The 25,333-nt window shown below is 35.4% G+C and overlaps 1 protein-coding gene across 4 annotated transcripts in view; it reads left to right on the forward strand.

Moving 5' to 3' along the window:
- USH2A (usherin) overlaps positions 1-25,333 on the forward strand; it is a 394,302-nt gene that overhangs the window by 50,646 nt on the left and 318,323 nt on the right. For 3 of the 4 annotated variants that reach the window (XM_074579436.1, XM_074579435.1, XM_074579437.1), the window contains exons 10-13: positions 4,397-4,592; positions 5,393-5,523; positions 16,564-16,759; positions 19,975-20,616. In XM_074579436.1, the coding sequence (XP_074435537.1) occupies positions 4,397-4,592; positions 5,393-5,523; positions 16,564-16,759; positions 19,975-20,616 (1,165 nt within the window). The remainder of the gene's footprint in view (positions 1-4,396; positions 4,593-5,392; positions 5,524-16,563; positions 16,760-19,974; positions 20,617-25,333) is intronic. The other variant, XM_074579439.1, reaches the window with a different exon arrangement.

A 25,333-nucleotide genomic window follows, 5' to 3' on the forward strand; every position in this document is an offset into this window, starting at 1 on the left:
AAGTGTGAATTATTTTACTGAGCAGCCTGATCGTCAGAATTAGTGCGGTTGCATACGCTTTGATTTTTTAGGACTTAGTGTTGCTTCATATAACTTCACCAAAAAAAACATAAATGAAAGAGAAGTTGAGTAAAAATATATCTTATGCTGCCTGACAACATCTATCCTAGTGTTTGAGATCTCAGTGGTGTCCCATTGTTGGAATCTGGCATTCAGAATGGTAGATCTTATGTTCCTTGCCAGTCAGGTTCTTTGCCAGTCACTTTGCCATTGCAAAGCAGCAGTAGTGTCTTTTCTTAGAATGCTATTTGGCATACGGCATTTGTAAATCACCTGTTATGGCTGTGCTTAGTTTCTAAAATTATGTTGCATCCTTTTAAGGTACGTGAAGTGTTACAATGGAACTCTGTAAGACACTCCTCATTTCTATTCTGTCTTCCTTAGTCACTTGGAGTCACTTAGAATGCTCTAGCTTTTTTTTTTTCTAATAAAACCTGGCTTTTGAGTTTAAAAGGTCTTTGGGGAGTTCACAAGAGACAGATATGGTTCAAAGCTCTGCTAACACGCAGTCTTGATAGATCGTGAAATGCTGTAGTGAGGGTGCTGAGGAAAAGCCATGGGGATATTAAGACAACTGTCTTCAGAGTAGGGCTAAGCTACACTGGAATAGATATTGCCTAGAAGCCATATTTATTTGGCGAATGAAGCTAAATGGAGTGAAAGCATACTGTCCATTTGGGTACAGACTGGGATCTTGTAGGAAGGAAAAAATTGTATGGGATTAACTATACTATTCTAGTCAACACTTACAGGGCAGCATAAATCATTGTGGTTGGGTGGTACACATATGGAGTTTTTCAAAGACAAGAGAGCATTCAAAATGCCTGAGGCACTCTAGTCTTGATATCACTTCAGCAGATATTTAAATCTTTGTACTGTTCATGGCATGGGATATGTATATTATAGAAGCATATGTATAATATATGTATCATAACTGTGTATGTACACTGGTTGTTGCAACTGAACTTTGGCTGACAGGTGTGAGATGGGAACTTCTACACAGGTTAGGAAAAGAAACAACAGAATATTCTACATAACGTTAAAAAAAAAAAAAAGGATGCCACCCAGAGGCAAGCAGCGGGATATTTTAAAAGTGTTGGAGTAGAAGGTTCTAGTTGATCATGACTTCTTGCAAGCCTTAAAGTATTGTTACAGTTGCCTTCCGAAGTATTTCTTTGAATATTTGTTGACTGTTTCTTCAGAGGCACTGTCCTCAACATTCTTGGTGAGTAGTAAGGTACTTGGCACATAAAGGCTTAGGCTGAAGTCACTGGTGATCTTTCTGTAAGATTGCAGGATTCATGAATTTTGAGAAGGCAAGTTTTTAATAACAGTTTTAGTAAATTAAAGTCCTGAATTCGTTAATGCAAAAAAGTTTTTAATCATAATTTTAGACTAATGAATTGGACCAAGATGAGCTAGGCATTTTGACCTTCTGGCTCCATGTAATGCTGTCTCAGAAAACTGTTTTCACAGAAGGTGGGTGGTTCAGATACTATATATCAAGAGGACATGTTTGTTATTGTCCATAGGGAAAGCCATATAATTAACATTTTTTCTGAAGAGCCTAGATGTAACTGAGAATAAGGACATCTCCATGTTTGTGGGGTTTATCGTTATGGAGGAAGGCTAGTGTTGTCAAGAACTAACATTCTTTGTAAACCCATTAGACCTTGTTCAGATTTGTCAAAGGCTTTTTGGGAATTTACCTATCCATTTTGCATGTGGTAGCGAAGAATTGAAACCTGAATCTCTCAATACCTTTGAAAATCTCCATAACTGTTGCTTTTTGGACAAATAGAGAGCTTACATTTGGTGAACACAGACCTGAAGATTACCATATGTACACCATCATGCTACCAAAAATGAAAGCTAAACACAGCAGGTCTGGAAGTTAAACACAATTCTTAACCTAATAAAGGTGTGACAAACTCAGCAGGATGAGGTGGGGGTCCAGTACACGTTTTTAATGCATACAGGTGTGACAACTACTAGAACAGCAATTGTTTTTCAGTCATTGCCAACTTTCGAATGACTACTTTTTTGCCAAGGCTTTTAAAAAGTTTGTCAAAGTTCTGAAAGTCAAATGCCATCTTTTTCTGTCTTACTCTTCAGTGTATGTGTGTCATTTAACAATAGGTGCAAGCACAGGTGTGCATGATCTAAGATTAAATCTGAAATGTAACGATGAATGCTTTCAGCAGCTGTATGGCTGGCCATGCACAAATGGAAATTCAGGGCTGGCAGGTTGGTAGCGATTCCTGTACTGTTTTCCTTTCAAGGAGGACGTATTTCTATAGACATGCTGAGAGGTGGAAGCTGCATCAGTGGGATGGTTTGACTGGGAGCTCTGGTTTCTCTCTTGCACTTCCCAAATTGTGCAATGTCTGAATGAACCCTCTTGTCTCATGACGCTGATGCTGGTTGTCCTCCACGTAGAGACAAAGGGAGTGACTGGAGAGAGGAAAAATGGATGTGAACGAAGGAAAGACTTAAATAACTTTTAAGTTGTGTAACTTGTGTAACAGTTATGGTGAAGGCATTCCCCTTGGTGTACTTAAACTGGGCTAATCACGGTTAGGCAGTGATTCTCCTGATAAACAAAGGTCGGAGTTCAAGGTCTCAAGAGAAACCCTGCTCATTTTCAGCCTGAAACCTCCTTTTCCTCTCACTGTCATGCTGGTGTGGTTTTTTGTTGTTTTGTTTGTAACAGATTGCAAAAAGGTGTAGTAGTTATTGTTATTTTACCTCTTACTGTTAGTTTCATTTACGAAAACTAAATTTCAGCAGATAAATTCTTGTACTTTGATTTTTCTCTCCCAAGTTGCTTCTGTTATGAGTTGTGACTGCTCCACAGTTATTGGGCTGTCTTAATCTTATGTTTTCTTATTCAGTTTCTCATTTCACCCACAGTTGATTCTTTCCCAGCATGAGCTGTGAAACAGTTTAGAAACTTGAGTATAGTTTCCTAATGATCAGCATATAGGTGATGTAGGCACACTGGGCCTAAATAATTATCATAGTGCTTGGAATAATAGACATGAAAAAAGATGAGCACACTTCTGGAACTTAAGAAAGAAGTTGCTCAAGTGCTTTACAGAAGCAACTTCCTTTTAAGCATTTATATTCCTTCTGAAAGATGGACATTGTACGTTATAATTGCAACATATTTTGTCTCTTAGATCCAGCAAGGCACCAGTATTTTGGGAATGGACTTTTAGTGTAATGCCAGTTAAATAAAAAAAATTCTTCTAAACAAATATCTCTCCAGTGCCAACATGTGCCATTCTTTGAGTCAGTTTCATAAAAACTAGTTAGATTGTTCACCATTAAGAGAATGTAATTGTCCAAAATGCTATCCATTCATTAATTTTAAGAAATCCAATTTGGTTTTAGTTCTTGATGAAACAGTAGGCACAATAAATTTTCTCCTTTAAGTTTTGTAGTGTCTATTATGAACCGAAGATTATTCCAACTTCACATTCTTCACAAAGCGCTACTTAGAAGGTAATATTGTGAGTTCATCAAAATAAAAAATGAGGTGCTCCTGAACTACTTAAAAATATTTTTACTGGTTTGGATTTAAGCTAATTAAGTACTTGAATATCATTAGTCTTTGTATCTAATAAATTTGAAAAGAATTGAAGAAAACAAGATATTTTGTTTAGGTATTTATTTAAACAATGTACCTGGTATCCTAGTATTGCATTGTCATATTTAAAATATAACTTGACAGAGTTGAATATACGTAGAGATTTACGTTTTTTGTTTAAAGTTTCTTTCTTGAAAGTTTCATGAGATAAATGCATATTAAGAAGTGCTGATATTTCAGATACAACATCACATATTTGCCCGTAGGATGCCTTTTGTTTCACTCACGGGGTCAAATGGTAACTGTACAAACTACAGTTACTGCAGTACTACAAACCACAATAACAGACATTGTTTAAAATGCATCCAAATGGATGCATTAGGTGAATATGTCTTCTGTGCCGCAAACAAAGTAGGCAACATTTTGCACCTTTATAGGTTCAACTAAATCTGAATCTCAGAACATTAGCCTGTGTTGAGTATCTAAATACTTAAAATTTTATTCTTCTGCTCCCCTTCCTTGATTTTAATCTCTTATTAAAGTAGCTTAGAAAGATTAGAAAAAAAAAAAAGGTGATTTTGTTGTTTTCCTATATGCTTTCTCACTTCTTGTCTAAAACCAATATTTTTAATATTTAAATGGGGGAAGGCATGTAGAACAAAACATGAACGTAGAGTATAATACTGTTTTTTGTAAGGTAAATAAATAGTATTTTCTCTTTTTTTAACTTCTTTTTTATTTCAGTGTGATCGCTGTTTGCCATTGTACAATGACAAGCCTTTTCGTCCAGGTGACCAAGTTCATGCCTATAATTGCAAACCTTGTCAATGTTACAGCCATGCAGTAAGCTGCCACTATGACTTAGCAATGGACCCTTTTCCTCAGGAATACTACAGAGGAGGCGGTGGAGTGTGTGATAACTGTCAACACAACACCGCCGGTAAGTCGCACAAAAGAGAATGGACTGTTTGTTTTACAGTCACTTTTTGACTAAGTGTTGTGTCAGCTGAAATTAGTAATGCTCGATGGCTGCCATTCCGATAAATTCTCATGTTATATGTATTTTTAAACCATCAGATAGTGCAGTAATTACAATTGTGTCAATACTTAAGCTACAGGAAAAAACTGCTAAAATTTGATCCAATCTTGCAGAAAATCTGCTGTGCAAAACACATTCTAATAAATAATTAGAACGTATACTTTCAAAGGTGTTTCCATTACATGTGCTAGAGCATTTAAATACAGAATATCATCTTTCTAATTGAACCAGGTTAACAGATAACACATTAAAAACGTTGTCAACTTTTGCTCTAATGTCAGTTTCCTGCGTATTAAGTAAAGGTTTCTGTTCTGTGTAAGTACTATATTTGCATGCTGTTTTTTACAGTTCTCTTCTATTTCAGTTTTCTTGGCTTTGTCTAGCAAAGGGAAAAAAGAAAAGTTTCAGGTTCAACGATAATTTTTCCAAAAAATGTATAGGCATTTGCATGGCACAGCTTTTATATAAGTGTGGTATTATATAACAGATGGAAGTTTAATGGAGTAAAACATAGTTTGTAACAGGTTCATTGTTTCATATGCTCTGGATCACTAAATTGGCAGGTAGAGATGAAAGGTGCATTAAAATGGACGTCCTGAAAATTATAGAATTCTCTCAAAGGAATAGAGTCTTTAATTTTGAATTATACAGCTAATTTTAATGAATTGGAAGCCATAATGCATAACCTTTCTTTCATGCAGGAAAGAACTGTGAGCTGTGCAAGGATTTTCATTACAGACAAGCAGGTGCAGATCTTTCAGCCATCGATGTTTGCAAACCCTGTGAATGCTATGCAACAGGCACTGAAAATAAGAGCCTCCTGTGTGACAATGTAAGTAGCCTCAATACAGAAAAATTACAGAACATGTTAATCAGCTGGGTAGACAGTAGTAAGACTGTACAAAGTGTATTTAGATGGTAAACTAATTTATAAAAAATGCTTACGTTCAGCCTTTTCAAGGTGATAATTGACTTACATCACAGACTGAAAGCCAAGCAAACACAGAAAGCAATTTGAGAGGTACTGTTGAAGAGTTCTTTGTCTAGATCAGCAACAGACATAAAAGATCCTGTACAATTTTTCAGAAGTGAATAGGAGTTTTTTGGAATACTAACAGGTACACTCAGGTGCACTCAGTAATGTTAAAACATCCAGGATTTAAGTGTTTTTGAAGGTCTTGATACTGTCTTAAAATTACAAACAAATTTAGAAAATTCAGGCAATAAGCTGAGCTTGAAATTGAGCTAAAATGAAGCTAGTTTTCACTGTAAAAAGGCAAGGATTGATCTCCCTTTTAATTCATAAAGTCCATTTAAAAAAAAAAAAGAAACCTACAAAGTGATGCTGAAAAGAGAAACACCATCAGCTATGCTTTTTAAGCCTATGGACCTCATTGACATGCAGACATATAGTCCCGTAATAAATCTATCTGTCACTTGCAAAACATGCGTATTGAAAAAAAACAGGAAAAGTGACTGAAGTCTTGAACATATATTAAAAATATATTGTGGTTCATGTTCTATTCACGTATGTCCTGTCCATTGCCAAAATCCAAATTTTTTTAGGAATAGGGAAGAAATAGCTTCTTTGTCTGAAATGTATTTTAAAGGTAGAATTTGTTTTTCAGGGAATTGAGATTATAACTTCTTCAGCTTGTTGCCACATTTCCTGTCTCTTCTTTTTTCCAAACTTCTTTCATAAAACAATCTCTAGCATTTTTCATATGATGTCTTTTGCCATTGCATTTTCTTTAACAGTAAGCCGTTGTGGATCCTGTTACATTTTCATCCTTGGTTCTGTATTGCTACAAATACATGCCCAGTTTGACTCAGTGCACCTTCACAGGACTTGTGTGATAAACATTGAAAAATAGGTATCACATAGGACTATTTTTTAAGGTATAGGGAAAAGGAAAGCAAATGCTGATTTGTGCGTCTATGGTTGGTGGCGAAATGTTAACCTAAAAGAGCTTTAGCTGTGATTAATAAGCAGAGGAAGAGTAGTTTACAGAAATCACTGCCTTATAGTGAAATATACAAGAATGTTGATGAAGTTTGGCTATCAAAGTATAAGTGGGGAGATAAAACGGGAAAAATGGGGGAGACCGTATTGCTCAATAAAGCATCAATTCACTGCTGCAGTAGAAGCAGAGCAGGGAGAAATGATTAAGAGGCATTAAAGAACAGATTAATAAGGCTGGGGACTAAAGGCTGAAATGAATTACCTGAAATAGGAAGGCATCATTGAAGGAAGCGTTTCCAAATTTGACCTGTGGAAGATGGAATCGTAAGGAATAAGGACCCTACTCATGAAAATTAATTGGCACGTCACAATGATAATTTTCAAGGAAATATGCCAAAATTGGGGCAGAATACACTTTTACTGCATAACTTACCATTTTCTGCAGTTCATCAAGTGTGTTTTTTTCTTTCTGCAAAGTGCCAGTTCTGTCACTGAGTTCCAAGAGGTACAGAGTTCCAAAATTAATCCATCGAATAACAAATTAATCTATTGAATCACACAGAAAGAATATTTACCCATCAAATGAAGTATTATTAATGTAGATCGTTTACAGGATGGGTAGAAGAGTTTACTGTAACAGTTACTCCCAAGCCAGTTCTTTGGACTGATCATGAAAACCTTATGCCTGTTCTGTTCACCTGTTTCACTCTACCCTTGGTGATAAATACATGTAGGTGTGTAACATTTATCACTTGCATAGGTTCTCAGTTCTCGTACATCTGTAGATCATGCCCACTTACAGATCACTGTGTAACTTCATTTATCTTTTAAAGTGTTAACTAAAATATTAAAAATGTCAAAATTATAACTTTATGGCGTATAATAATGAGTGGAATTTTAGAAGAGTGGTGTGTCAGTGCATCCGTGAGCACTTCATTAGACTTTTTTTGTAGAGAGAGGTCTTCCCTTGAGACTGGTGGGTACAAGAGAGAGAGAGAATTGCTACAGCCTAATAAAATTTTTCCACTTCTGTGCTGTTTATTGACATCTAATCAGTGTAGAAAAGATACACGTTGGTCGCATCCCCTTTGTGAACGTTTGTCCCAAAATGTTTCAACCAACCAGAAAGTCCAAATGAATTATTTGAGGGGCCTGAGTTTTATGAGAGTGAAAGAAGAATTGTCTGCCTTCTTCCCTTCTCCCTAACCATTCACACATGAGAAAATTCTGCCAGAATATTGCTGATGTGATCATTCTTGCTCTGTATGGAAAGCTGGAGATTAATTTCTTCTGGCCCTTATACCACAATCCTTGACTCATTTTCCTGTGCAGCTTTTTACCCAGACTGCTCTACAAATGCTTGCATATTCAATCAGGCACAGCAGTTTGTAGTCCTTTCATGATTCTATTATAATATGCCATATATAATGGTGTGGGGAAAAAAGCACTCTTTTTCCAGGGCATCTGTTTCTAGGCAAAGCTGAAAGTGCTGCTATTGCTTTTATCTAGTCTTTGGACTGTTCTGGTCTCAGTGAATTTGGGCATCTTTCTTTACTGAGCTTTTGCTGATTTTTAAAATTTTACTCTTAACATGCAAATAAATATGTATCATATACTTATTGGTGCAAAGAAGCTGTACTTCACTGCAGAGGATATTGTTCAGAGTTGCAAAGGCTTAATTGCCTTCTGTAAAGGTGGTGGCTGTATTGTCTCATGTTGCAAGAAAATTTTTTAGGGCATGAAGACGAACAAAATGTTAGTTACTGGTTTCTATGAAGAGTCAAATGAAAACATAGATTCTGGTGCTACCAACTAAGCTTTTGAATAGGCTTCAGATTTCACTTTTCTGTATACTCCCTAAATATTGCTCTTTTGAATTTCTTCGTTTTTCCCCTCAGAATTTTGAATGTTTGATTTTTATTTTTTTTTATGCAGAATGGAAAAGCTAGCTAATAGCTGTGTATGTATATGTATTTTAAACCAAAGTAGCATCTTTATTTCTGGTAATTTTGTTTCTGAGTGAATAAATTCTTTGACCTAAAATTAGAATGAACATTCCTCTGTTCTCATTTTTCCACCTACACAGTTTTCAACCCACTTATTCTGATTGACAATAAATAAATAACTGGAATGTGTGTTACAAGGGAAAGAACATAGGTAAAGCAGTCAATTAAGGGAATTTCAGTTAACAGATATATTAAATAGAATAAGGAATATAAAGGATGCGAACATGTCAATGAAAAGCTCACGTGCATAATGGAGTCCGTAAATAAAATCGAGTTATAAAACACTGTGTGTATTCTGAATCCTGGATTTCCTTCATGGAAGGCCTTTAATCTTATTGCTAAAATGAAGGCAAGTGAGCTTTTTATGTTAAATAATTCCATGGCTTCATTTCTGATGGGTTTTGTACCATAGCTGGTTTTCTGTGATAGTTTGTCAGTTATTTTGGGCATTTGGTCCACTTCTACGCTTTGGAGTGTCATGGGCAAAGGGTAAACGGTTTATTTTACATTTTGAGTAGAAGTGGTAGAAAGGTACTGGCTTTTGAAAGTCATCATATGTGATGACAAGAAGAGATAGCAAAGGAGTGAATAGGAAAGTTACTATTGCTGCTTATTCAATTTTCAGTTCCCAAAGCTGACATACTGAGAATACTCTCAGGTATTTGGTGGTCAGACCATTAACCTATGTGTGTGAGCCAGCACATTTTACAGTTCTCATTTCCTGAACTGAAGAAAAGGAAAAGACAAGTCCTCAACCCTCTTGCTCCTCCCTCCCATTTCCTGAGGTTGCAGTCAACTGGATGCTGGGGTCCTTGCCACATTTGCATCAAGTGAGGAGGTCGTGAGAAGAGTATGATTAGCATTTACATCAAAAAGGCAGAACATCGTGATTAGTACCAATAAGTTGCAAAGCCAGCAATGGTAGGATGAACAGAAAGAATTTCATGCAGGAACTAAATATACCCATGGGTCTTAAAATGTGAGTTTTAGGGCATTGCCAGCGGGTCAAGGGAAGGTGCTTCTATCCTGGTAAAGAGTAATTAATTGAAATTAGTCATGACTCAGACAATCACAAAAGTTTGTGGGGTTTTTTTTGTCATGTGTTTTGGTCTTCAAAACCAGAAGTTAACTTTGGTAAAAGAAACTTAGAAAGTGTCAACTTTAGTTTTTTATTTAGTAACATCAAGTCACAACTCATACTTATTCTCCAGAATTGTAGAGACTTTCTGATTACGTTTCTGGCAGTATGTTTATTTTATTACAGATGCCAAAGAATAGCTATTTGAAATTATAGGGATATCCAAGGAGAAAAAGATGGTTTTAACTTTCAGAAAGGCTTAGGCCAGCTTTTTTTTTTTTTTTTTTTTTTTTTTTTTTAGGAAATTCCATTTTATACTTCATGAATACATATGGTCAACAAGATTTTAAGTAGTCAGAAGATGTATTTCTGAGACCATGATAAGTACGTGTTGATTATCCACTAGAAGAGCGCTACGGCTAAATAGTTAGCTGTACATCAATCAATAATTAAGACAATTCTTTGGAACGTGTCACCCTTTGTCCTGGGTACTTAAATATCTTCTTAGGTCCTCATATCAGCTTATTAACTGGACACTGAGAGGGTTCCTGAACAGGCTCCTCTTTCATTTTGTGATTCTAGATGTGATGATTTAGATTAGTGTCCCTTAATTAAAGAGTTGTATGAATACAGTCTAAAGGGGCGTGAACTGCTAGGTATATCTAAAATTCGGAAATCTCTAGCAGTCTGCTTTCTGATTAAGGACAATGATTTTATATTTGTGATTTGTGCAGGAGAAAATTGCTTGCATACTTCTTGTAACTGTTTATATTCAAGGATATGGGACTAATGTGTATTTCATACGGAAATTATAAATGACAAAAGGGATATGTGCTAACTCAGCATCAATGATTTTCTGTATCAAATAACAACTGTAATTATGAGGTCCCAAGATACACCACCACTTGGTAGTAATGCCCGTCTAGACTCATTTTTGTAGTGAACAGTCTAGACAGATAGTTTCCATAAGTGATTTAGTACCAAGATGGTTATGTTAATAGACAGGCTGTTTCTGTCCGCTTACTGTTTGGGTCAGAACCAGGCCTGTTGGGCATAAGGAACAGGAAAACAGGTCGATTTCTGCTCTTCTATGATCAGTATAATTAAAGTCTATTTCTTCAAATGACAGATAGCGTTTGGATCGAGTGGAGGAGAGGAAGATTCAGTAATATCTCCAGTGCACAATTGGTGAAATCCTGGTTAATAAAAATCTCTAAATATTAATTGCTACCAGTGTTCTTGATACCAGAGTAAGCTAGATTTACAGAAATAAAAATAGTAATGACAGCAACCACCGCTTTGCTTCATAATTCACTTATATTTTTATGTAGTTATGGAAATGGTTTGTTCTACCTATTTTGATGTAGATTTCCGTATTATAACATGTAGTACACCTATTTCTGCAGCATTATAAACATTTGTCACCTTGTACAACTTTTTTGTAACAGTATCCATTATCAAGCATTTTGCAGTGTTTATGGATTATTTTGGTGCTTCTCTGTCTGTACAGAGAAATTAAAGATATTTTTCTATTTTCCCCAAATCAAGTTGAATTATCAGTTTCTTTCCTAAATTCACACAGTAGCCAATTTTCATATCAACTTGGGAGTGCGTATGTACCTTAATTTTGCTTTCTCTTTTAGCAAAAAATCCAGTTCTTTAAAACTATATTTTATTGCTTTTTACTGTGATTTTTCTAATTTGTGTGTTGTACCCTTCAACTTGTTGAGATGAAGCCTTACCTTTCCTTCTCTTGTCTTAAATATGAGTTTCCTTTTTAGTACGTAGCAGAATTACATTTACCTTTTCTGGAGCAGTATCATATTGTTCATATTTATTTTGTGGTGGCCCGGTATCACTTCCAGGTTATATTCTGTATTACTGTTTCTTCACAGTTTTTCTTTATTTCACGTTTGCTGTCTCCATGCTATGTGTTGTGTTTTGAACTTCTGAATTTACTTCACCTTTACTGATCTTAGAATATTTGCGCAAAAAGGGAAAGTGATGTTGAAAATCAACCCGCTGAGCGTGATCCCAGCACAGCAGTGCCCGCCCCGAACAAAGCACAGTCCTGCAGCATCGAAACATGGCCAAGTATTCTTCTCTAAAATTCTGCACAGCTACTTGAAGTGTAAGCTGTATATGAAGAATAAAACCTGTGTAATATGGGTTGTATCACAGTGGCATCTTTCCCTTATCTGATACTCATATCTCTTATAATGCCATGTTTACTATAGAAGGCAGGGTAAAACTGGAGTTATATAGTTGAATTTGTTATTCTGTATTTCGGAGGCTAAACTTCAATAGATGTATTTCATCTTGATATCCTGTATTGACAGAAGCAGGATGGAAAGGTTTCTTGTCACATATAGCTAATCACACATAGCTAAGACAAAAACAAAGTAGTCATTTGTGAATACAATCAGAGGCTCCTTTTTGTCTTGTCTCTAGAATGTTTTTTTTCTGCTTGACTTTTTTTTTCACAAGACTTTTAAATCAGTGTTATGGAAGAAGGTCAGTGCATTATTTACAGATCCTCTAATCTGGTACATAGAAACCTATTTTCCAATGTATTAAGAAGCAGTATGATAAGCCTCCCTCTCTGACAAGAAACTTTAGTTTCCTATACCTTCCTCTGACTGTCATGGAAGACTTTCACACTTCTTAGAACCAGGAAGCCAGTTTCCACTTGTATTGATTACAGATGGAAAACTTTTTTCTATATGACAGCAAGGTAGGAGGAAATTTATAGAGGGAGATCTCCAGATGTTTTTATTGGTTGGTTCCTGGAGAAAACTTATATTATACTCTTCAATTAGCCAGATATTTCTCCCTCATTCTGAAGAGTTATATTTATTTTTCTGGCATAATTTTTTACCCTATTAAGAGAAAATTTGGGGACATCCATTTTCTGCAACTGAATGGGATGGAAATTACTGCTGCTTGTAATAGCTTGACACTTAAAATTTTGCTGAAGATACTGGTACTCTTTGCTTCTCTTAGCACTCAGTAATCTACACATTTCACTTGTTGCATCAGGAAATGGCTACCATCTGCTCACAATTAGACTTTGCTTTCCGTGTATTTATGGTAAGAACAGCCATACTGGATGAAATGAGACTTTCATATAGCACGGTATCCTCTCTGGTAGTTACCAGAAGCTGATGTTAAGAAGCATGGTCCTTCTGTGATATACTTTTCTTTACTTTTAACTAATACCAGTTATCCATGGTTTTGGGTCTACCTGAGCCAAACTCAGGGGTTTCATCTGAAATGTCATGTTAGGTGTCCACATACGGAATTAATTCAACTCATTTTTTAATGCACTTCAAAAAACCAGTGTGTTTTTCTATACACTTGAAGCGTATAGAAAAAGTACCTTTTCATTCTTTTAAGGTTGCTTTCTGATAATTTCCTGGGTGTTCTCTCCTTATACTGTGAGAAATAATGAATATTTATTCTGTAAGCCATTCATTATTTTATAGACATGTATTCTCTTTATCTTATTCATCTCTTTCCAAACTGAAAAGTATTTTTTTTGGGGTCTCTTTTCATTTATATCTTTGCTTTATCTACTCACTCTGCAACCTCTTTTATTTTAGAGAGGGTAACCAGATATACAAATTGTGCAAAATGTTGATACACAATGGATTTTTATGACAGAATGACATTTTCTGTATAATTTTCAGTTCTTTTCCTAATAATTCCAGAATTCCTATTGCCTTTTTAACTGCCTCAGAGCTTTCAAATGATTTTTAGGGGGAATGGAGCAGCTTTAACAGCTCCTTTCTTGAGTGATAATATCTAATTTTGGACTCATCACTGTCTCCATATAGTCAGGATTGGTTTTCTCCAGGCATTAAGTTTGTATTTCTTCATGTAGAAATTAATTTGACTTTTTGATCATCCATTTGGTTCAGTATATGTGATATTTCCAGATGTTACTGACTTAAAGCAATGCAGTGGAATCATGAAGTGTGATTTTTTTCTTTGCAAAAAAAGTACCGGTCTTTTTCCAGTATATCAAATTCATGTTTTCATTTCTATTAATTTGCTCTGTACAGAAAAAGTCTGTAGATCTTAGGAGCTTCCTTACAGCCTTTTAAGGAGATTGACGTAACTTTTATAATTTTATTCCTCTTTTACTGAGGTTAATATAAGCAATTAATAACTCAGTAATTTTATACTTCAGTTCGTCTAGAACTCTTGACTCGTGTGTAGTCACTTTTCAACAGATGAGATTTTGCTAAAATCTTTTCCTTCTGACATTTTGGTTTGAAACCAGTCTTGAAAATCATTCCTAATATGGAATGGTAACACCTCTTTTATAGTGAACAGCTGTGAAATAATTTCTTTGCGATCTCTGTTGTGATTCTGTCTTTCCTGAATGCTGCACAGAATCATAGAAGCATTAGTTGGCTGTCTGCTCCAGCTCAAAGCAGGAATATTGTTGGTGCTAGATCCAGTCATTCATGATTTTGTCTGGATGAGTCTTGATACCTCTGGGGATGGACATTCCACGTGCCCTCTGGGCATCCTGTTACTGATGCTGCACTTCCCTCTTAGTGAAAAGTTCTGATGTCCAATCTGAATTTGCTAATCATACCACTTAATTATTTATCAACCTCACTGATTCTCTGGTGGTCTTCCTTTGTTTCTGACATTTGAAAAGTATATTTTTTTTCCTTCATGCCTTTAGCATGTTGCTAGCTAAAAGCTGATTTTTGTATTGCCTTATTCTGGTTTTAAAATTTGGTGGTGGTTATCCCATCTTATTTAAATTCCTTATTTTGATCTGATTTCCACTTTCTAAAGATGACTTTTTGCATGTGATGCTTTCCTTCATGTTGTAGCTTTTGAAGTAACTTTAAAGTCTTTTGGGGCATGAGTTATGCGTTTGTTGAGTGCTAATGGAGTATCTTTATATAATACTTGCTATTGGGTAATCTGAGTATGCTAAGATCGCTAACACAAAATGTTTCTTTTACAGTTATGTATTAAACTAGGTATTTTTCTTCATTTAGGATTAAACTCAGAGTTGCTTTTCACATGTGAGTTCCCTGATAAATGGCTGTGATGCATGAGTGGGTCTCTTATAATAAACTAAATATCTAGATCAAATCCAATCTAAAAGGGAATAACTCGAAAATCCTTGTTGCCTTGTTTTCTGCTATTATGGTCTCTTAACTCTTACCTTTTTTTTACTAGCTGTTGTCTTTCCTTTTGTTTATAAAATATTGTTTTCTTGTTTTTTTAATATCTTCATCTTCCTGAAAAATGTGGCTGATACATCAGTAATAGATATCTATCATGAAAGCATATTGAAGAGGTTTTATTGGACTACAGAATCCTTTTATGAGGAAGGGGTAGGAATACATGCTTCTCTAACTTTCATTCAGTGTTTTCTGCACTGAGAATTTACTGTTAGATGTTGAAATACTCTATTTTGTATTAATAAAGCTTATAGCTTTATTGTAGATGGGATGGTGTGATAATAACACTTATTTGAAGTGGAACTTCCAAGTAGCTTTGCCTCTAGTGCCACAGGGCTATCCTGATTCAGCTTTGCCTGGCACATAGGTTTAAGATGAAAAAGACAACTGTTAAGAGAAATTTTTGTTCTGGTAGCTAATTTAAAGCAGGCTATGTTGAACTACAGTTGTTGATTATGTAGATGAATAACTAGTTTTGAATCACTGTACGTTTTCATATTGCTAAATATTTGCACTGAAAAAAATACCGACCTTAAAAAAATTACTTATAACGCAGAGTTTAATTGTTTACTGCCATCTCTGCATTCCCCAGAACACTTGAGTTAGAAAAATTAGTTAGGTTTTGTTCCTTGATTATGAATCCCAAACCTTTTGCCAATTCACACTTCCTGTGTCTCTCTGTTGCTTTGACTCCCGTTTCTCGTCTATGTTGTGTATTGACTGATCTCTTCCATTCGTTTCCTCATCCCTGTGCCTTTGCCCTTTCCCCATATGGGGTCAGTTTTCCCACCATATGCGAAAGCGATGAATATAGATATTGGGGTTTTTTCTGGCTTCAGAGGTTTGAAATTGCAGTAGCTTCCCAGGAGCCCTTTAATCTTGCTCAAGATGTGAGACAAATACTCCCAGATCATGGCCCAGGCACAACAAAGGATGCCTCAGCTCCTTCTGAATGGCAATGCTACTCATTTAGGGAGTAGGAGAGGACCTTTATATCCCACCACTGAAGTGGAATGCTTGGATCCCAGCTGAACCAAAAAAAGAGGGAGAGCTGTTGGGTCATGTCCTTCTGTAAAGGAAGAGAAAATTAACTCTTGGATGAGTAATCATAAAGGAAATGTTTCAACTTTGCTTAGTTTTTATTTAACTAACATTTTCCCTAAAATAAATAAGCATATGGTCTGAACAAAAAAAAGCAAAATTTGACCTTTGAAAATGATAAAGTGCTTTGCAGTTACTGTGATTCAAAAAAAATACTGCTTGTTTTAATAGAAGTCCCTGTTTATCCAATGCAATTTTGTAATTATTCTTTGCAGTTTTCTCTGTCCGGATGGTAAATATTGCTACATTGTTTACTCAATTCTTTTTTCCTTCTGTTTTGAAAAAATAGGACTTTTAAACTCTATTTAAAAATTGAATAGTTACTCTGTTTAATATTTCTTTTTTTCTCTCTCTCTCAACAAATGAAAAAAGTGTGTTACACAGACTTATTTTTTTCTGTTCCATTTAAAGTTTTCTCCTCCCCTACTCATACTCCCATTCTTGTTGCTAATGAGTGTATCATCTAAAAATAGATATGTTCATCATTCTATAATATTTTGTATCTTTCTAGATTGGAGGCCAGTGTAATTGTAAGAGACATGTGTCTGGCAGACAATGCAATCAGTGCCAGGAAGGATTCTACAATCTACAACAGTCAAACCCTGATGGCTGCAGTCCCTGTAACTGTAATACCTCTGGGACAGTCAATGGAGATATTACCTGTCACCAAAATTCAGGCCAGTGCAAGTGCAAAGCAAATGTTATTGGTATGTGTAATGCAAGAGTTCGGAGCCATTTTTCTTGTTATCTCTGGAAATAAAACACAGTTGTTTCCTAAATGAAAAGTGTAGTAAACTTCTTTGCTGAAGGCAGACTATAAAAATGAATGAAATTAACTGTTGAAAAATTATTAATTTAATAATTCTACAGCTTGAAGCTTAGTTTAATCAACCCTTTAGAAGTTTCTTTACGGCATAGCTGCATTAGCCTACATAGCTCCACACTAATAAGTCACAGAAATAATGTAATTTGCTTACTGCATAGATGTTTCTTTTAGGAAATTAACACTTTTTCAAAATGTTTTATACTTAATGAGTTCTAAGCAAATCGTTTCCATGCTAGTTTTCTTAATAGACCAAAATAAATGGATTTTTTTCTCAAAATATTCTGTGCTACAGGGTCCTTTGTGATAAATCTATCCATTTTTTTCTATTATATTTCTTTGAACTGTTCCTATGAAATGCAAAATAAGTCAACATAATTCCACAGATCATGTACATAGCTAGGGTTAGTTATCAAGGGCCACATAATTTTAATTTTGTAATTCAATGCCAAGCTGATTATAATAAACTGCTACCTTCTGTGTTATTTATCATTTTTTTACAAGACGTGCTTTTTTGTTTGTTACTCCCACAGGTATTTTTCAGAAATTAGATTTGATTATAGCAATTTATTACTTCCAGCATATTTGAGGGGAGCCACAGCCACATAAGGACAAAATTTATCAAGTGCCCAAAATACACAGTATATATAATACACTTTGAAATGTTGATGTATGGGAATATTATGCAAGGAGAATTTCCTGATAAAGTGAGCCTTGCATGGTAACTGTACATGTCTCAGACTATACATGTGTCTCAAAAAAAAAAAAAATATCATTTTCTGCTTTGTTATTAACACAATTAGTAATTCATTTTTTCTTTAGCTAACCGTGGTTGTGGTTTGTATTAATGATGTTCAAGTATATGTTAACTTGCAAGTCTCACTGACTTGTGAATATTGATTTATTTATAATATTGTGGGTCTTTGTTTCTTCTTTCTTCTAATTTCCAAAAGCAAATACAAAATAACAAAAAATAATGAAAATGACTCTAAGCAGACGTAAACCTGAACAGTTTCTGTCCTCCGCCCTGTGGAATGCCAAGTACCCATGTTTTCTATACAATAAAAGCGGTGCTAGGAGTAAAATATAATCTCTGTGCATCTTAAAACCACACCGTACATTCGATAAAATGACTTCAGAGCATTCTTAGTTATATATGCTTTGCCTACATTTCATGTTTGCATCTGTGAAAACCTTAACTCAGTGGGAGTTTGGTATACGAGAAATGCACAGTCTGGTTCTCACATCTTTGATGAAAACAAGAAGAATTATTTTTATTTCCACTGAAGTAGTAATACAAAAAATGTGTAAATGTATGCTTTCTGCAAATTTATCTGTAACTATGGTGGGGGGCTGTAGTTATGCAAGTGTTTATTCGCGGGCTAAAGACCTAGTTCTTTCCAGAATGGATTCTCTTTTTTGGTTTCCCAAACCAATTTTAAGTAAGCTTCTGTGTATTGGAACGTGTGCAGCAAACTTTAACAAGGAGGTTTCCTCTTTGGATTTCTAAATTGGTTTTTAGAGCAATCTGTCTATTGCCATTTTATCTATTTAAACAAACACGATAACAGAAAAATGCAACTATGGACTGCGGTGTTATGAAACATGAACTGTTAGAGTTAACACAACTGTTAAATCTTACTAATGATTCTATCACCAGTAAAATACATTAGCACCAATAATTTTATTAAAGTAGGTCATTCATCTAGAATAAAAAGGTAGAAGAATGTGAATTAAATGCCAAGCGTGCTAACTCCCCTGTACTTGTTAACATTGAATGTGATGCCCTGTAGGCCTTCCTCAGTATCGTTAGGAATAGATTACCTGTCAGGAATATGTATGGCATATTCAAATAAGCACTGCGCATATTTTTAAAACTGATATGATATGAATCCATGTAGACCAATTTTAATAGTTCAAAATGAGTCATAATTCTTGTTAACAATACAGTTATTTTTAAAATTTGCAGCAATAGTGGTCCTTTTTTATTTTCCTTATTGAAATTAAATGATATGCCTTAGGTGAGTCATTCATCACTGTTAAAGGAACTTGCCTTCTGTTGGAGTTTTTGAGTTTTTATCCATATGTATAATGCATTTCCTACCATTTTTAGTTTTATTTTTCTACATGTAAGTTGCTAGATGTATTTTTATATGGTTTTGTATTTTTTAAACGCAGACAATATTTTGCTAAAACACTGTATTTGTATTTTTCTGTATGCAACAATTAAGTGATGGCTTCATAGTGAGCGATTTTCCCATTGCAAGGGAAAACACATAACTGAATTTGCATTTTTCATATAATAATCTAGTTTGCTTTCTTGTAATGTACATTTTATAAACTAAAATACAAATGCCATCCCTTGGGGCAGGGATAAAGCAAGCGATGACTTTGAAAACTAAGCTAATAAAACTACAGGATGAAGTATGAAGAAAACAGTTTAGATTTTAATATACTGCAGGACTTAACTAAATCATACATTTAGATAAAAATATTTCATTTTGGGTTGTGGGAAACATTTTCTGCTTTCAGTAATGGCTAACAATAAACACTAACATAAATGTGATCAATGTTAAAATGGGAGTACAGTGTTAAGTAAATCATTCATCATAATTAGTCTGAGTTGTGTTGACCAAGAGTATATTTAATATTTTTAATATAATATATAAATCTGATATCAGAACAGATTGAGAGCCCAGTGCAATTCCCTGTATATTGCATTTCTACAGTATAGGGTGAAGAGTTCACATAAGCATCGGTTGTGCAACAGGTCCTGTTCTGGGGGACAAAGAGATTAATTCTGTGTTGTCTTAGAAATGTTACAAAGAATCTCCTGCAGAAATACCTTAAATTGTGTTGAGAAGCCAGCAGAAACACATCACTTCTGAAACAAATTGGAAAAGTAAACAGATTTTTGGGATGCCACTATTATTCAATTGATTTTTGCAGCGCTGTCATTCCTGTTAATTATGCTCGTGAAGAATATTAGTCCTTTCCTTTCTCTTTTTTTTTTTTTCCAAGCGTAGTATACTTGTCCTTTTTTAAAATTGAAATCAATAGCTTTTCAGCTTTTTTTATTAATACCTTTTCTCTTTCCAGGTCTTAGGTGTGATAGTTGCAATTTTGGATTTAAAGCTCTCAGATATTCTAATGAAGATGGATGTGAGCCTTGTTGGTGCCACAGCCACGGCTCAGTGAACCAGTTCTGCAACCCTCTCTCCGGGCAGTGCAATTGTAAAGAACGAGTGAAGGGGCTTCACTGCGACACCTGCATGGACAACTTTTACGGGCTGGATGTAACTGGTTGTAAGGCTTGTGAATGTAACGTTGCAGGGTCGTTTTCTGGAACTGTGTGCGATGCGAAGACGGGGCAATGTCCATGTAAACCAAATATTGGAGGAAGACAATGCGACGAATGCCTAGATGGCTACCACAAAGTACAGGAAAATCATTCCTTTGTTTGTCTGCCGTGTAACTGTGATAAGGCAGGTACAGTAAACGGCTCTCTGCTTTGTGACAAATCAACAGGACAGTGTCCTTGCAAAGCTGGTGTCACTGGCCTTCAGTGCAGTCAGTGCATGCTTCACACGTACAACCTCAGCATGAACAACCTCCTCGGCTGCCAGCGTTGCGACTGTGACGCTCTGGGCACATTGGCAGGAACAGTTTGTGACCAAGTTTCTGGACAGTGTGTCTGTCTGCCTCAGCGTCAGGGGAGAAGGTGTAATGAGTGCAAACCAGGTAAGGAAATTGGAAGACAATCTATTTGATGTGGTAAGTTTTGCTTTGTTGGATATCATCATACTTCTTTCTACAGTTTTTAATATGTGCTCAGACAGCGTCACGTCTGGCCTGTCTCTGACTTACGCAATTAATTATTTTTCCATTTCTTCCTAACTGTGTAAGTGAGAAGGAAGTATTAACATCCTGATCACCACCAAATATTTATTCTGTTGTCAGATGTTGTATAATTTGTGTCATTACTGCAGTTTTAACATGTCAAAATAAGGTTTGGATGGCAGAGATCAAGCTCTTCAAGAAGGGCACTTCATGCATAAAGCTGACCATGGTGGGAGGTTCGGAGATGGTTGCTTAAACATTTGATGAGGCTGGCAAAGATGCCACTTATAAAGCATTCACCTGCTTTGCTGTGGTGAGGATGTGCTGGCTTTCGCAACGGCCGCTTACAGTTCAGCCCCACCAGTAGGTAATACTGCAGTTGTTACGTATCAGTTCAAGATGTTGAACCATGTTGCTGTACACAGAGCTTAAATGTTCATTATAAGTGGGAAGCTCTGTAGCTATATTTTAATATTTTTGTTTTAAAAAGTACGTGGGTAAAGTGAAACTCTAGGTAATATTAACCTACCCTTAGTAATAATATTAAACAGATAGATTTACTTCAAGTTAAATACATATGCAATTTATTAAAGCAGCAGGTCACATTAAAAGGTACATTATAGCTCCATTGGTTTTAATATGCCATTCAATAATTTGAACAGAGGTTAAAAAAGCTGCTTAACCTCCATTAACTATTTTTAAAAATACTTTCATTTAAATTATTTTAGATACATATACTAATAAATAAGGCAGTGCTCTGTTTTTCTTAGTTCCTCCTCCAGTGCTATTTGACCTGCTAACCCTCTATAGCAGCCACTTAATCAGAGATCGGCAGAGGAGTGATGTCAAGGCTTCCCGAGTCAGTGACCGCCCTTGTCCTTGAAAAAGAAAGGCCAGGGTTTATGCAGAACTAAATGGTTTAAAAAGGTTTAATTGATAGTATGAACAGGCTGGTTTGTAGAAAAGCTTGCATGGCACTCAAAGGAATACTTCCACATTAGTTCATGTTAAGAAAAAAAAAAAAAAAATCTTGCTGTAAGAATTATTTTTACATTTTTAAGTAATAAGTATAAGCACCTACGTGCTGAACACTGAGCTCTCTTCTGCAGGTGAAAGTGTAAATCCTTATCATTGAAAAGCGTTGTATTTTTCTTAGTTGTAGCACAGTGTACTATGGTACTTTCACTGACATTTTTGTTTTGATCCCAGTGTGGGCTCATTTAGACATTTAATATATTTCACTTTTATATAAATATTCTTTTATAGTATGTTCCAAAGGAGAGTTTTCTGTTAAGCAAGGGTGAGTATAACCTGCTACTAATACTGGTATTAAGTTGTATAAGTATGGAAGAGGTTGATTGGTTTCAAGTAGTCTAAACATGTCCTATGCCTTGGAACAAAGATAAGAAAACAAACTCTAAGTATATATGTAACCAACACAGCCTCATTCAGAGCACAGAATTAATAATTAAAACTGGAAGCCTTAAAAACATACTGAGGCCACCTTAGGCTGCTGGGACATTTCAAGTCTGTGGTACAAGCTTCCTTAGGGGAATACAGGTCATATGTCTTTTTCTTTTCCAATTATTTATTCTGTGTAATTAGAAGACTGTTATAGTTAGTGGTATTTAAAATAACGTCCTATTGTAGCAGATTTTCCATGTGCTTTGATAAAAATTTGAGAGGTTTCCAAAAGTTACCAAAATCTTAATGCAGGAAGATTTACCAATGGAGAAAAATTGAAACTGGATGTAACTTCAGGAAATTATTTTATCATGACATTTATTTTTTTTTTAAAAACCCCAACTCTTTACAGAGCATTTAGCCATGTGTTTCATGTATTACATTTTATCCGTGACCCGCTGTCTTCGACTTTGTTCTCATACAAGTAACGTTTTTGGTAGATTTCTGTACATTTAAATTTTTTTTAAACTAATGGTGTATGCAAAGAGAGGAACACTTGATCCTAACATGAAAACAAATGAAAGAGAAGCTTTACCTTGTATATAAACTTGCTTTAGAGATGTCCTAGATTGCAGTGGTAGAAAACGGATCTTTCCAGCCCCCAAATAGTTGTGAACTATTATTTGGCACATTGTCCCTGCCTCATTCTGGGACTGTGTTGCCACACGGACTAGGATTTGTGCCATATAAATCCAGTTCAACACAGATCTTGAATCCTGTTATGAGAGCAGCAAAGCTGTTACAAAATGCCCTTTTTTTTTTTTTTTTTTTTTAAGTTCTTTACTAGGTGACCATAGTTTTTCATGGATCAGTACGTAGTACGGAAAAGATGTAAACCAGCATGTAGGATGTGTAGCCAGGGACCAATACTGAGTTTCTTTTGTACGTACTATCTCTCTTCTTGGCCAGAAGAATGTGAAGTATGTTGTGACATCGTTATCAGTGTTGTTAATTGCATTTTGAAGCACAGACTGTGGTTAAGAAATAAGCATTACCACCATAGTTGGTAAGCATGTAAAAGTGCTAAGGAATTGTTCGGGTGTTCCTTTTCTGTGGGCTATACAGTGGGAGAAATAGTAAGAGTATAATTAAAAAACGAAGATGAATACTTTGCTATGACTTTCATTCTTCCTTTTGAAGAGTATGTTTGATTGACAAATGTGATCAGTTATGGTTGAATTGGAAAAAAATCTGAAAAAGAATACACATAATACTAGTTATATACGTAGATCTTGTAGAGATTTGCGGTGGCTGTCTTAAAATTGGAAATTGGCTCTATTATACAATAGTGGATCCTTCATAAAGCAACTTTTATGAGCCCTTCTAACCTTGCTGTAAATTAAGCTTGCATTAAGTTGTTTCTTACTCTTTCCTGCCAAATTCTAGGTGGTGGGAGTAAATAATAATCATGGTTATGACAAACAGTATGAATTTGGAATCTAGTGTTTCTTCTCACTTTGTCTGCATTTAATCATGTTAATTTACTTATAAATTAGTTGGGGGAAGGACTTCCTCTCATTTCCCTGTCCCTCACTTTTACTTTAAAAAAAAATTTTACTCGCTGCTTCTGAAAAAAATAATAAATAAAAATAATTGTGGTAGTGTCCAGAAACTTAGTTAAACTTCTAGATCATTTCTAAAAGATTATTATAAAAAATATCATACCAAATCCTTCGCTGCCCTATAGTGGTTTAGGTGGTATGACATTAGGAGAGCCAAGATGTTTAACTTTAAGGTATAGATTCTTTATAATTATGAATTTCACTGCTATGACAAAAACAATACATGCTGTAGTGATCAATCCTGCTCAGCTAAAATGAATTTATCTTCTAGAGATGTGCTTATTCCCCCGCTATATTTTTTTCTTAAACATTAGTTTCATGCAAAATTTCAGATGATCAGGGATCTGCTTTAGCCTGAGTGCTTAGTTACTGCAACTATAAACTGGGTCCTGAAGAAGTGCTTTGACCTTCTGCAGGAGTCCAGGCTTAAACTTGTTTCCTATCTTCCTGTTACGTTCTTTGAGTGGAGTCGTTCATTGTGCTCAAGAGTGACATTGCTGGGAAATGGTCTCCTCTATTTATGCACAGGATGGGCACTGTACTGCGCAGACAACTGCAGTATGAGATAATACATGCTGCCTCACTAATAACTTCAAGCTATTTGGTCTCTGTGGTGGCTCAGTTCGGGGCCTCTCTGGAATAAAGTGCCAACAGCATGGGTTTTTATGATGCGAATGTATGTTAACTGGAGACTGATATCACTTCACTGTCCACTTGAGATTTATCTCACTGAGGACCAGAGGCTAAACTTGAACAAAGGTTTGAGCAGTAAAATTGTAATGTTTTCAATTTGTTTAGTTCCTCTGCTATTTGGATATGAGCTCACAGTGCAACACTGCTGCAAAGACAGAGAATACCACCCTAGGGGTGTATATATAAAGCTATCTCTTGTAAGACAAAATAAATAATAAGGCCTTGGGTGATATGACATGTTACAATACAATTTTGGGCTCTTTATTATAAAGCAGGACATCGGGAAGTTATCGGATGGCAAAAAAAGATTCGGTAACTGAGAACATGACTAACAAGAAACTGATTGAACTTTATCTGGAGAAGGAAAGTGCCTGAGAAGCCTGTGCAAATACTGCATATCTGAGTAACGCTTGAAACTCTTCTATTGAAGTTGTGAAATAATAATTAATAGTAACCAGCTGACAGAGATAGAAACTTGTATCAATGGCCCTGTCTTAGGATTGGTGTTCAAAGACAGGTACTTGCAGTTGACTAGTGCCAGTTAATACTGTGTCACCACGATCATTTGCAGAACTCTCAGACATTGCTATATTTTTAATCAAATATAAAACTCAAAAAAAAAAAAAAAGAAGCAGAATAATTTATGTGAAAAACCTAGTTAAACGTCCATTAATATTCAGGTAAAAACAAAAAATAATTTTGGAAAATTATGTAATTATATTTCTTTCTGCTATGCCATTACTTGAATTGTTTTGCGATCAGCCATATAGAAAAGAAATTGGTAGGAATGAAAGAAGTCCATACATAGCAAAATAGATTATGCAAGTGGTAGAGCATCATTTAAAAAAACATGTGTAAAAGCTGTTTTGTTTGGAATTTCAGGTGAGGCTGTGAATAAT

The sequence above is a fragment of the Larus michahellis genome, chromosome 3 (assembly GCF_964199755.1).
Source record: "Larus michahellis chromosome 3, bLarMic1.1, whole genome shotgun sequence".
NCBI lineage: Eukaryota > Metazoa > Chordata > Aves > Charadriiformes > Laridae > Larus > Larus michahellis.